The sequence below is a fragment of the Pelecanus crispus genome, chromosome 4 (genome assembly GCF_030463565.1).
Source record: "Pelecanus crispus isolate bPelCri1 chromosome 4, bPelCri1.pri, whole genome shotgun sequence".
Lineage (NCBI taxonomy): Eukaryota > Metazoa > Chordata > Aves > Pelecaniformes > Pelecanidae > Pelecanus > Pelecanus crispus.
Window position 1 is genome coordinate 49610969 of NC_134646.1, and position 14736 is coordinate 49625704.

A 14736-nucleotide genomic window follows, 5' to 3' on the forward strand; every position below is an offset into this window, starting at 1 on the left:
TAGCTTCTTTTTTCCTTCTGTGGTATATAGACATATCTTTAAAAACCTAAGCAAACTAATACAGCATCTTATGGCCACATATCTGGTGGGAGAGTGCCAGGCAAAGACTACGTTTGCCAAATTTCCAAGCAAGAAGACACTACTTTTTTAACGAAGTTTCAGTTTGTTCTACAAGCAAATGCTACAGTATTTACAGCTTGGTGTCTCACCAAATAAATACATAAAAGAAAAAATAGGTAATACGTGTCTGCAAAGATACAATGAACTGGGGCTGTAAAAGTGTCAGTCTTCACTGGACATTTAGTGTCTTGAAACTTTGTTCTTAAGTGTCCCAGAGGATTTATGCTGCTCCACCCCTCAGAAGGTTTCTAAGGAGATTTTTTATTGCATATGCTCATGCATTTGCCTAGTAACAAAGAAACACTGTTTGCGCACAGTTACAGAAAAGTTAAAGTATAAAAGAATGAATAGTCTTCTGGATTGGCAGGAGGAAAGGAGAATCATTGTCTAAGATGGTATTTTAGAATCAGTTGTATTCAGATTTTGTTTTTAAGATTTAAGACCCTCCTAGTTTAGATTTCTTTCAGCTCAATATTTGTCCAAGTGCTGGCTCTGAACCATTGTTCCACCTGGAAAGGGAGTTGAGCTCATGCTCTTCTACCCCATTCAGAGAATTGTACGTCATCTTACGGATTGATATTTTTTTAAAGTACATGGATTTGCCCTGGACACAACTCTAAGTGTATCAGCCTAATGATATAATTAGAATGAAGCTTGACTGATTATGCCTGATACGCAGTTGCAACAGCAATTCCATAACTGCAAAATTCAAATTTTTTTTTAATCCTGCATTTTTTAAATTTTGATTTGCATGCTACTGCATTATTTAAATTTATTTTGCTTTTTCTTCAGGCATAACTTTTAAAAGACCTAGAACATAGAAATATTGCTAATAAGATCACCTATTTAGCAGTTGCAAACCACAGAGGAAGAATTAGGGTCAGCAAAGGAGTTTCATGCAGCTAAAATCACAGAATGTTACATTAGCTTTATTTTTAGTTTAGCTTCCATTAAACTACAAGCAATTTAATGAATGCAGAAAATGCACTTATGTTTGTTTAAAAATTTTATCTTCATAAAAATTATTAAATGGATTTTCTTCAGACCTTCACATATGAACACCTACCCTCAGGCTGACAACAAGCATGAGAAATTCTAGCTCAAAGAAAATTGATTCAGAAAGTTATCAGCCATTGGAAATAGGAGTTTGGAATACAAATACCATCTCAATGATAACAATAATAACAGGACTAGGGGAATACATGTGTTGCAAGAATGAATAAAACTGCAGAAGCTGATCTGGACTGTGCATTTATATGAGAAGTTATGCAAGTAGATACGTCTATGAAAAATGATCCTTCCTTGATTCCTTATCCTGGCAAAAGATTGACATCGGGGTGTCCTTTATGCAAAAGCTCGGGAAAAGAAGATAACTAAATGTTTCCCATCATCTGTGTTACACAGACTCCTTTCCCTTTAGATTCCTACTACCCAAGCGCTTATTCATGTTTAAGTATGATACAACAGAAACAATCATATGCGAATCCTGCTACTGTATCTTCTGTAGTTTCTGTGACATTTTGGATATATTGTTCCCAGGATATAGGTCAAGCTCTCTTGTCCTATTTCTGCCTGGTATATAATTAGAGGTTTTTTTACAAACCATTTGACTGACACTTGATACCTTGAAAAATTAGGCATGCTTACTTATCAATGCCCTGGTGAACTTCTAGGGCTGCTGAAGATTCCCAAGGGTGCGGGGTTATCAGAATGTTTATATGGCCTTGAACCCAGTGATGTCTGGTTTAGGTACCTGAGATAAAGTATGTACATAATCTCCTAAAAATGCAGTTCCGGTGAGCAGTTGGGCTTTTTTTTGTGACTGTGCTCCTGCACAGGGGAGGAGAAAATGGAGTAAAATATTTTTCAACAGTTTAGGCCTTTCTGCCACAAAGTCCTAATCACAGGACTTTGATGAAGACACAACTTGTACTGGTAAAATCTGTATTTTACCAAAGTGGCTTATATAAACAAAATAAGGTATTTAGGCAAAAGGATGTCTGATGAAAGAGAACACTAGGGGTTTTGCAAGCATAAATCTATTCATTGTTTTCTTATTTCCCCTAACCCTTACGGCTTGTACTGACAAAAGTTCTTAACTGCAAGCCAGGCATAGCTGGCAGGGGCAGACTAACAGGTAATTCCGGGCTTCACTGCATATCCTTCCATTGGACTAGGCAGCTTACTCATATAGCTCCAAGTGTCACAGGAACATACTAAAAACACATGAATGTCCATGTTAGGTCTCGTCAAAGCCCATCTAGCCCAGCATTCTGTCTGTGATGGTGGCCATTAGCAGATACGTAGATATTAACATAGCAGCATGACAGATTTGTCGTGATTCTTCCTACAACACACTCTTGGCTTCCGGTGTTTTAAGGCTGAAGGACTTCCTGAGTCAAAGATGCTGTCTTTGAATTTTACAACCTTTGATAGATTCTTTTTTTCCTTGTGAATTTGCATAGTCACCATTGAACCTATGGAAGCTTTTAGCATCCATGACATTTGCAGCAAGGAGTTTCACAGTTTCACAACTACACATCTCACACTATACTCCTCAAGCGTGTTTTGAGGCAGCCTCCTGGTAGTTTTAGTTTGACACTCTGTTGGTAGTGTTTTGGAAGAGGCAGTGGAGAGTTTCTTACTGATTTCTTCTCCATGCCACCGTTGATTTATAGATCTGTAGTGTCCTCACTGAGTTATATTTCTTCCATTCTGTTTCGTCATTCTTTGGATGAAAGGTGCTTCAGTCCTTTGATCATCCTTGTCTTTTTCTGAATGTTCTCCAGTTTTACTGCAACCTTTTTGAGATGGGGAGACCAGAACAGCACAGACCATAGCAGGTGTTTAACTACTGTGGTTTCATACATTGCCTTAACGATGTCTGCTTTTTTTTTTTTTTTTAATCATAGAACTGATATTTCCATATATCTGTCTACCATAGCTCCAAGATCTCATCCCAGAATGATAAAAGTTGGCTCAGAGCCCATCTCTGGATGTGTAAAGCTAGGGTTGTTTCATGAGGACTTTGAAAAGTACGATCTCGCCCATATATATCACTTCATGTCTGCGTCTCGAATGCTATCTGCCCTTATCTCCTAGTCACAGAGTGACAAGTGCTATTAACAAAACTTATGCAAATGAGCAACTGCTGCCTGTGTCTCAAACGTCAGTATTTGAATTTTCAGATCTTATGTTAAATAATAGAGAACTGATTACTACCTGCACTCTGCCAACATTTGTAAAGTTTCCTTACCAGCTGTCCCCCTCCAATATCTTTGCTCATATGCCTATGGTACCCTACATGTGTCACCACACCACCACCTTCTTTAGCTCCCACCTTACAGCTTCAGTGTTCCTATGAAAATCTGCCTTCTCTCCATGTCACCTTTGGCTGTAATGCAAAACTTGTATATTACATTTGCCACCTTGTTCTCCACTTCTCTCCTGGACCCTTCGCCTGTTTATCCACCTCTTTTTTGTATGCAGTTAAAACCAGACAGCAAGTAAGAGGAAACTGGGGTCTGTCTTTCCATAGCTGTACAACCTCTGACGTCAAGTATCCTACCACTGCGAGGGATATAATGAAAGTATGATAGAAATGAGCTTGGGAGATATCTCAAGAAGTCTTTTAGTTTACACCCTCATCTTGGAACAGGATCGACTGTATCTGAACCATTCCTTTCAGTTGCTTAGCATTTCACCATAAAATAATAACAGAATGCAGCAAATTTAACTCTCCTTCTGTCCCATAATCCGAAATAATAGGGATACAGCATGTAGAAAATTTGATATATTGCAATCAGGACAGAATTTTTGGTTGTGCTTCTGTATGCTCTTTAGGTACCAAAATCAGTCTCAAGCACAGCCACTATGTGTGTGTCACAGACCGATCTGAGATGCATAGTTCTCTGTTTCTGGGGAATCATAAATAAATCAACCAGAAATAATTGACGGTGGCTGTCCATTCAAAACCCAATCAATGCGAGCCTGAAAGTCTTTGTGACACTTTCTAAAAATGTCAGTTCCATTGCAGCCAGAGAATCAATATGTTTATTTAAAGAGACTTTAAGAATAAAAAAAGGACTTTGGTTTAAAGCAAAACTGAATGGAATGGGAGGGCAAATCAGTGCATTTAGACTCAATATAAAGGTAATTAATTTATCCTCATAGGAGGGAAATAAAATTAGTATGTTTTTTGCTTATGAAGATAATTGTTTTTCCAGTCTCTTTCTGTTACCATGTCCTAAATATAAAAAAACAGCCTTTAACAGGGTTAAGATCAATTATTGGGTTTTGCTGGGGGACAGAATGAACAGTAAATTCCCCTCTGTATGGCTTTTAAAACATAGTCTGAAATGGTGTTCTGGTAACAGCACATGTCCTTATTACATTACAAATACAAAATCATTAGTTGTACCATGCTTGTCAGCCATTAGTATACTCCTTGTGGTCAATCAAGTAGTGTAAACACTTGTTCCTGTATCAAAACTACAGTTTTAATCTGAAATTGTCCTCCTACAAAAAATGATCTTCTGCAGTATGCAAATTACAGGGTCGCTCCTAATGTCCATAAATGACTTGTTAAAACACAAAACTCCGTGAGCTTTCTCTTTTTTAAAATATTAGTGAAAAACACAACCAGAAAGAAGTGTTCTTGAGTCAGGTGGGAGGAAAAAAAAGCCAGCTAAAATTGTTTTTCTCTCTCACACAAAATAAGATAAATATTTAATTCTCTGACAAATGAGAATGTTGAATGGTTTTGAAGAATTGGTGCTCTCCCAAAACAGTTGCATTCGTTTTCATGTGGTGCAGCACGTACATTCAAAGTGACAGGATACCGAGGTACTGGTTTCTGCACATCCTAATCACGTATGTTCTATTCTGCTGGTTCACACATAGCTGGAAGTGTCTCAGGTGTTGATAGAGGCATATCAACTATGCATTTCCTTCATATCCTGAATGGTAGGAAGATAATTCTGATTACTGGACAGGAACATTCTTACAATAGCAGTGAATTTTGGCCGGCAATTTCAAGAAGAGAACATAAGTACTTAAGCCCTTGTTCCGGGACAAAGGCTATCGTCTTCTTTTGTCCCGCGAGCAGTTTCTGAAGTCACAAGTCAGGGTGTAAAACCGCTAATTCTCTGGTCCCAGTAACCAATGTTATCCTAGCTCGGGTGAATCAGCGGTTTTATATTCTGGTCTTTATTTTAATAGGTCCTGGGCGTAATTCCGTTAGAGAGAGATATCTCAAACATGTGGGAAGATTGAAGGTTTACGTGTTACAATTCACTTCATACCATAGACACATCTCAGAGTAAAAGTGAAACCATGAACAGACTCGGCAGGAAAAGCAGAGACTCTCTACCCCAAGCAAGAATGCTCTTTGATTTTTCTACCTGTTCAATTTTGCTATATACACATTGATCTTTACGTCATAAATGTGCAGCAGACATCTTCCAGGCCATGAGAGCAGACTGCCAGACAGTGTAAATCAGCGCAGGGCCCAGAGCAGATTTAGCCCTCCAGGTGCTATTAGCACTAGTTAAGATTAACATGCATAACATCTTGGGTTGTGAGTTTGCTTGTTGTATCAGCTGAGATGCTGCTACATTTTTCCAAGCCCCACTGATGGTTGTTAACAAAACACTATGTGCTGCCTGTTGAGCTGAGGTACTGTATTTTTTTGTTTATCGTTTTCAGCAGTTGCAATGTTTTACGCTTTCCATCTCCTCTGCTGGGCTTCTGTGATAGGAAGGAAAGCTCTTGCTCTCCTTCCTCCAGAACTCCAGACTGTCCAAAAGGGGGATCAAGCAATTTAATCCTTCATCTGAAACTAAATGAAAAGCAAAGTAGGTTATTGGTGTTGGATATTATTATTAACCCATATGCATATAGCACACTTTGAAAGCTAGCTCTCACCTGTAATTCAGGTGGCAGTCATGACTGCAGATTCATTTCAACTGATGTTTTCTTCCCCCCAATATATATAATAGGTTCATTGGCCACTTGTCACCAAAAAAGACACTCTAAGAAGCATGAGGACTAGTTGGTATTTTTGTTTGAAGTCTTAGCAAGGGACAAAGAAATAAGCAAGGGCTGGTTTCAGCTCCTGCTTCCCTGCTCCAAAGGGAAACTCTTAGTCAAAATACAAGCATATTGTCAGGATGTTGTGGGGAAGCTGGTGGGGCCATGGGTCATCCCATGACTTGTCAAGCTCCTGTCTGTTCCTCCCTGCAGTACGACTTTGTGGAGCTCCTGGATGGCAGCCGGCTGATTGCGAGGGAGCAACGCAACCTGCTGGAGTCGGAGCGAGCGGGGCGGCAGGCGAGGTCTGTCAGTCTCCATGAGGCAGGTTTTATCCAGTATTTGGATTCTGGCATCTGGCACCTGGCCTTTTATAACGATGGGAAAAATGCAGAGCAGGTGTCTTTTAATACCATAATTATAGGTAAGCATAATCTTGAATGCTCTTACCAAACGCTAGCCTCCAATCAGGTTTTTTATGAATACAGAGATAGGTTTTCGTAGTTAAATGATCTGACTTTTTTTCACAGGTTTTCCATTCACAGTATTTCTTTTGCTGCTCAGAATAAAATGCAGAATATATATTTTAATTACTTGGTCTAAGGCATAAGGCGTGTACGTTCTTGTAAAACAGTGCTTGAAAGGAGGACACTGTTTTGAAGTATTTGTTAAATGGCACAAGGCTGGATTTTAAGTATGGAGTTCATATGGTTTTACCATTATAATTTGAGCCTTTTTGTTGGAATTGTAATGTCCTAAGATACTAGAGGCATCAGCAATAGAAAATCACAGCTATTCGTGCTCTTCAAACAAACCAAATGTAAACGTTTCTCTCGGAGCGAGAGCACGCTGTCAGTTAGTAGTGGTTCAAATGAGAGGTACTTCATGTGGTGGGTGTCTGTGAATTATCCTCCTTTTTCTCCCTTTAGAGTCTGTGGTGGAATGCCCCCGAAATTGCCATGGTAACGGTGAATGTGTTTCTGGATCCTGCCATTGTTTTCCTGGGTTCCTGGGCCCTGATTGTTCGAGAGGTAAATCAACTCAATGCTTTTCTCAAGTCAGTTTAAGCGAGCCCGAAGACAAATACATCAGGAAAGCAACTGGCATGTGACTTGCTTCTTAGATGTTCTTCTTTATAAAGCTTTGGTGAAGAACGGGGTTTTAATTTTTCTGCCGTGTTTTATTTCACAGCAGCCTGCCCGGTGCTGTGTAGTGGCAATGGGCAGTACTCCAAAGGACGCTGCCTGTGTTACAGCGGCTGGAAGGGCACCGAGTGTGATGTGCCTACAACTCAGTGTATCGATCCCCAGTGTGGGGGCCGGGGCATTTGCATCATGGGCTCTTGTGCCTGCAACTCCGGATACAAAGGAGAAAACTGTGAAGAAGGTAAATGAGTAAATATTTACCCCAGCGCCTGCTGTTGTTGGTCAGGTTTCCAGCTGGCACATCCAGCTCTATCGATTTTGCTAGATCTAGATCATACACACTAATGGTGTTTCTTCAAAAACCATTTTCGAATACTAAAAATCAAGTTTGGGAATCACTAGTATCACTGAATTCTACAGAATTATTATACTTTATTTATTCTCAAGTAATCAGTGGGAAAATTTTTAATAATGTGTGATACCTTTTTGCTTCCCAGTATATTTTTATTTATTTTGTCTGGCTGAGGTCAGCTAAGAAGAAAGCACACAAAAAATAGATGTTGGAATACAGGAAGACTTACTGAATTTTCAGGGTATAGAATAAATCCTTAATGTATTGCATTTGTTAGTGATCTTTTCCACCAACCACATAGTGGAAAGTGCTGATTCAAATGCATCAGAGTGAAAAATGATGCATCATTTTTGTATTCCAGAGATGTGCATAATAATATTCATACTGGCATGCTGCAAAGTGCAGTTTGTTTTCCATTCTATTTTTTTAGGGAGTAAAAAGCGCCATTTTCTTCCTCAATCAAATTGATTTTATTGATCTCCACGTACAAAGTAATGCAATTAAGTCTCTGGAATTAAATTTTCAGACCATTGACCCTACAAGTGTAACATTTTATTGAGTCAAATTGCTAAATTAAATCTCGTCATCTAAAGCACATTAAAGTGAATTAAGACAGATAGACAATATGCAACTCATTTATTTCTGAAGCAAGTTGAGGGTCCTATACAGCTGTCAAAACTCTGTAGCAGTGGATCAGGTCAGTTGATACTGAATGCTGCAGGGAATCCAACACTTGTTACGCTGCGATTAGGCAAAACAGAGATCAGTTGCCCAAGACCCAAAGCCAGTCTTGTTGTAATTCAGAAAAATTAGCAAACCTTGAAAGGTTCTCCGTTAACTTAGTGGTAGCCTGTAAATGTCTTGATGTCAGTTACGTGCACACACAAATTTCACAACACTAGAAAGTGATGTGGAAGCGAGGTGTTTCTACAAAGAAAACTGCTGCTATGCAATTAGTGACGCTAAAGAGTGATTTACCTTGTAGCTAGAGAAGCGTGGCTGGCACCAAGATACCTTGGTCTGTTCTGTCTTTTCCCCACTCATTGCAATGAAACAAAGGTGAACTTCTCAGCATCAACCTACTAATGTTTACTTTGAAGATGAGTGCAATGCTGCCTATTTCACAAAGGTCTTAAAATGTGGATTAAGCCCAAAAGTGCTGTGAGCATCTACGGGTTGATTACTGTTGTTAGGAAGGACAAATTTAAGCTGACCTTTCTCATCTCCCTGCAGCGGATTGCTTGGATCCAGCCTGCTCCAGCCACGGTGTGTGCATCCATGGCGAGTGCCACTGTAACCCGGGTTGGGGTGGCAACAACTGTGAAATCCTGAAGACTATGTGCCCTGACCAGTGCTCTGGCCACGGCACCTACCTTCAAGAGAGTGGAACCTGCACCTGCGACCCCAACTGGACAGGTCCAGATTGCTCCAATGGTAAGGGTTGAAAGCACTCACATTTTGTAAAATGACGACATCTTGAATAGCAGCATTTTAAAGACATATTGCGTTAGGACCTGACCTGCTGAGCTCATGGAAGTCTTTGAGTTGACTTCAGCATGAACTGTGAATTGATTCAAAGGTTCGAAATAATTGATGAATTTGAAGTATTTGAAAATCAGTATATTTGTTGGTATCTTTTAGCTGCCTTCACCTGGTAACTTCAGGTATTTCACATACACGTACAGAATGTTCTTTGTACGATATGTGGATCTAAGTAACATCTTACCTAAAACACCTATTTAGAAACTTACAACTACACTAGTGAAACTAGAGACAAGTCACATTTTAAAAATCTCTCCAACTAATTGGAGGTATTTTTCCTGAAAAACAGTGTTCCAGTTTGAAGACAAAGGGAATGCAGGAATGAATCCTAAACAGCTTTCGAGGAAGGGCGCAGGCTGCCAAGGTGGAAGGAGTAGGTAGGAGTGAAGAAGCAGAGGGATTTCTTGAAGTTTGAAACTGAGTTTATTACAACCATAGTCTGAGCTTAGAAACAAAAGGAGAAAATGACTGGAGGTACTATCACAGAGAGCAGAATCTAAATATTTATAAAGTATGACAGCAGCTTTCTGACAAATACGAGTTTTTAGAATATTGTTTGGTAGCCACATTTCAAAAGAGAAATCATGTCTAACTGTGAGACATATATTTGTCTAAAACAGTTCATCTAACAACTCAGATGATTTTGTTAATGAAAAGTGAACACATGGGCTAGCTGGGTTTATGCCAGCTTATGAATAAATATAACTTTTTCATGAGGAACCATCTTTTTAAAACAAATGTACTTCCTGACCAGGATCTGTGATACTCCATAATGGTTTATGCATACCAGAGTGATAGGGCAGAGTTCCAAACATTCAAGAAAAAGTGGCAGAGAGAAGAAAATGTTGTCTTCTGTTAAATTTCTTTAGAAGAAAAAATTCTTCTCTGAACATTTCTAGCTCTAAAAATGGCTATTTCTGAGACCTACTTCTCAGGCAAAACATGGATCCTCTATTTCTTGACACAGTGTCCTCTATGCTATTTTTGATGATTCAGTTACGCTCCATCTTTTACTTACGTTTCAAGGAATGATTGGTCATTAAAATAACATAAATTTTTTCCGATCTTTTAAAATATTTCAAAAGTGTCAAACTCACGAAAGAGCTTTGTAGAAATACACACAGACTATTTGCTGAAGTGGTGCAAAATGACCTTCAGAGTGGTACACTAAAAAAGTAAATCTTACCCATAAACGTTTTGTTAAGCTGCTAGGATAAAAAAAGAATGAGTTATTTCCATCAGAGGGGTTTATAGGTTTGAAATCAGCAGAGCTTTCCTCTATCTTCATCAGCAGTTTGTCCGTTAATTAGCCCTTCAATTCCACTTCAATTAAATTAACTCTAATTAATAAGTTCATTACAAAGATTGACGCACCTTGCTCAAAGCTAGTGTGCTAAAAGCTGATAAACACCTTCACCCTAATGAAAAATTGATTAGATTGAAGAGAAATAAACCTTTCTTTCTTGGAGCTGCGTTGATGTTTTGTGACTCTAAAGTTAATCAAACCATCTTGCATCTCTTAATCAAAAATTTAATTCAAAGTAGATACAAAATGCTGTATAGGGAAAAAAAAAAAAAGGAGGGGAAATTACAGCTGTCTTTCTCCATAAAGGTTTTGGGCTGTTTCTTCTGGGAAATATCACAGCTCCTTGATTCCATGTTTAATGTTCCTCAGCACTTTGAGACAGAGGGTTATACTCTACAGGGGAAGAACAACACTGTTGAGTGGGAAACTGGAAACCTTTGTTGTGCTGAATGCTTCTTTCTTCTGCTGTTGAAAATAATTTCAGTCTTTTATTACTAAACCGTTTGTTGTCTTTCACAAGAAAACAAAAACTAAATACAGTACTTCTATGAACCAGTACGTGGTTACAGCCAGCTGTGTGCCAAGGAACTAAAGAAGTCCCTCAGGCTGTATTGTATCTCCTCTTGTTTTTCTGTTGTCTGCTTAGCAGAAGTAAAGTTTGCTGGAGTCTGACTAAATGAACCAAAACTGTAAATGCAAAATCTGGCAGTCTAAATTATCATCTTGTATTAGCTGAGACTTAACATGCGTTGTTTGGCCTCTGACTACCTTTGGCTGTTAACATATTTTTCAATTATTCTATCAGTTACAAGATCCTGTTACTGTATGTAAATGACAAGTTAAATTGCTGTATGTTGATTTATTTTTTTTAACAATCTATTATTTAAACCAGACTGTTCATAGCTGTCACTGATACAAATTTACTGAAAGTAGAAGAGAATTATCTTTTATATTTAACAGATGTGTCAGTATGTCAGCACAGTACTAATTTGTCTCACTAAGGCTGATTCTTTATAATGAAAAAATGTGTCAGAAATGGCACATTTTTACTTTGAAAGAAAACAGGGAGCACGGTAGGGAGGGGAAACCTTGTTAAAATGAACTTTCATTAATACTAGATTTTTCACTCACAACACAAAATGACCTAAGTATATGGTACATTTAGTCACTAGGAGTACACTGTAAGTTCTAGTAGGTCTAAGTGCCATATAATCTAAGTTAAAAAAGGTTACTCTTAAGAAGTATGTGGTCACAAAAAATATGACTGAAAATTACTCAGAGCTAACAGAAGGGCTGTGGACACTTAAGCACCGCTAAGTCTGCTGGATAACTAAGTGAGCATTAGCATAGAGCTAAAACTCTGTACTCCGTATTCTGTTGGGTCCTACCTGAAAATGCCTTTCACAGTGAATTCCTTTGATTTCATTTTCAAAGATTTTGCCTTTCTTATTTTTCACATGTTGAATTAAAATGTAGCGCTGCTAATTAATGCATACCTTCTCTCTCCCGTGTGCACTCTCTGCCTCCTTTTCTCCCCCCCTCTCCTCTCAAATCCAGAAATCTGTTCGGTGGACTGCGGCACACATGGCGTGTGCATGGGTGGCACGTGCCGCTGCGAGGAAGGCTGGACCGGCGCAGCCTGCAACCAGAGAGCCTGCCATCCCCGCTGCGCGGAGCATGGCACCTGTAAAGACGGGAAGTGTGAATGTAGCCAGGGATGGAACGGAGAGCACTGTACCATTGGTAGGCTGGCTATGCTTTACCCTGTCTTCGCTGCAAAATTCAAACAGCCGGCGCTGCTGGCCGCGTCTGAATAAGAAGTGTATTATTTTGAAGCTTTTTTGTTCAAACGGAATATTTGCACATGTCAGTCTGTGTAAAGGAGTATTTTAAGAAAGGAAATGGTTATATAATGGCTCGTCATTTCATACCTAGTTTGCCCTGAAAAGGAGGTAGAAGAATTTCCTTTTCAATCTTTTCCCTTTAACTGCCTTTTTGCTTGGGGGGGGGGGGGGTTTACTCTTTTATTTTAAACTGTAAATATATTATTTGATTTGTGCTTTTCTATTTTTATGTGATACCTTTATGTCTTTCGGAAATGAAGCTTCCCATTGTTTTTCTTTTTTTTTTTTTTTTCTTTTCATGGAGAAGCAGCTCTAAAAAGTGACTTGCCTACACAAAAACGTTACTTCCACTTTGTAATAAATGTGATCTAGCTGCCCAAAATTATCTTCTTGTCAACATAATGCTCTATTTTAGAATTATATCAAATTTCTTATATGTAAATAATGTAACAGCAATTTAATATAGCTGATTGAGAAGAAGCCATCCTTATTACTGCTTCTATGTTTCTGTAATCAAGTCAGTTCTAGCACCTGGAAACCTTTGGAAATTACTGTGCCTTTATCAGTGGAGCTTTTCTTACTCAGTTTTTTACAGTCTATATGTCCCATATACAGCAGGATATTCCTCTCCACGGCACAGGGCTTGACGGTGAGCTAGCATGAGAAATTACACATGTAAATAAGGGGACTAAGAAAAAGCGGAGTAGGAGTTGCCAAAAGGGTTTATCATTTTTATATTGATTTTGTATAGCTGTAGTGCTAAGAAACTCCCTTCTACATTAATCCCCCTTTGTGCAAGACACTGCAGGTCTGTAACAGAGGAAGAGGGTCCTATCGAAACAATTTTTGTCTCACCATAACCGCACAGAGAAACTATTGCGTGACAACAGGTAGGAAGCACAGACAAAGGAACTGGCAACGGTCTAACTGTAAGAGATGACTAGCTTGTATTTAGGTGTATGGGGAGCACTGCACAAAGCTCAGCAAAGGCTGTGAGAGGGGTAACAACGTGGCTCTGCAGGTATTTACGGGGCACATCTCCCAAGTGTAAGAAGCATCATGGCTTAGAGGTGGATTGAACAGACAACGAAAGAGGTAGCCACAGGTCAAAGGCAAGAGTAACATTGAGTGATGGGGAAATCATGGATAATCCGAATAGTCCAAAAAAATTCCAGTAAGTAAAAAAACCCCAAGAGTTTTATGTTTGGAGAGATGGGGGAGAGTCAGTTAAAAGAGGTCATGTAGCCAAAGCAACAGGATAGGACAGTAAGTCTAATAACTGTAGAGCTGATGGATGTGATTTGCTTTTGCCACAAGCTAAAACGAAGCTGGAGAATTTTAACTTCCGTGGATGTTCTGGAAGGCCTGTAACTCCGAATGTGTTAGCACAGCCAAGCCATCACTGGGGCATGAGTATCTAGAAAATAGTAAAACCCAAGCTGCGTGCCCAGGTAGCGTACAGCCCTGACTGGGAGGTGGGTGGTGGTGCTGCACTTGGTGGTCACAGGAAGCAGTGGTGTGAGCTTTGAGGGTAGGGAAAATGTGGGCCTGTTACAGCTGTATTAACTGATACCCCCATCATTGCACCAGGAGGATGAGGCAAGGTTTTGTTTTGTAGAAGGGAGACAGGTGTGAAGTAGTAAGATTGATTTGTGAATTATTTTTTACAGAAATCACAATTTTTTTTGTTGTTGTTGTTTACTGATGAGATTGCTCAGACATATGAGGGAGAGGGAACCCAGGTTCATCTGCAGAATCCCAGGGAGAATCAGTAGGGTTAACATTTTTGAGGAGCTTCCAGAAAACCTGCTGACAAAAGAGAGTAGAGAGGTGGGGAGAGAACTGCTTTCTGAACAATCAAGTAAATCTTTGGAAGTAGGATAAAGCCTTTTCCTTGACCGCTTTAACTTGCCAACGAGCAATTACTCAGCAGATCGCTCTGCTGTTGGTCTCACTGACCTTGGCAGCATTTCAAGGGTTGTAGTTATACACGGATGAACTGCTCTTGAACAATTTTTCCAACGTATTAAGCACAAACAAGTTTTTCCTCGGCACTGGGTGAGCAGGTCTGTCTTCCCACCTGTTTATTCTTTAAATGGGTGTTTACTTTGCAGCTGCTGCTGTAAAGATAGTTTGATTTGTTTATATCGCCCTTACAGGCTCCAAGACAAGTAATGAGGTACAGGATCTAGCCTGCTGTTATATTTATTTTTCTTAGAGCCATTTTCTTCAAGAGCCCAGTGTTATGGAGAAACCAGGTCATTTTATTGCTCATTTCCATGAGTATTTCCACTTAGTGGAGTAAAAATTGCTGCTTCCTCAGCTTGGTAAATGAAGAGTCAATTTGCCTTTCTCTCACCTGCCTTAGAGTAGATAGTAGCTCTTTCTGAGCAATAC

General features: G+C 39.3%; 1 protein-coding gene across 9 annotated transcripts in view; it reads left to right on the forward strand.

The window, feature by feature from the left end:
- Positions 1–14736, forward strand: part of TENM3 (teneurin transmembrane protein 3) — a 320001-nt gene that overhangs the window by 228654 nt on the left and 76611 nt on the right. For 8 of the 9 annotated variants that reach the window (XM_075709610.1, XM_075709612.1, XM_075709613.1 and 5 more), the window contains 5 exons: positions 6364–6574; positions 7080–7181; positions 7342–7536; positions 8881–9081; positions 12053–12238. In XM_075709610.1, the coding sequence (XP_075565725.1) occupies positions 6364–6574; positions 7080–7181; positions 7342–7536; positions 8881–9081; positions 12053–12238 (895 nt within the window). Of the gene's footprint in view, positions 1–6363; positions 6575–7079; positions 7182–7341; positions 7537–8880; positions 9082–12052; positions 12244–14736 lie in introns of all 9 variants that reach the window. The other variant, XM_075709618.1, reaches the window with a different exon arrangement.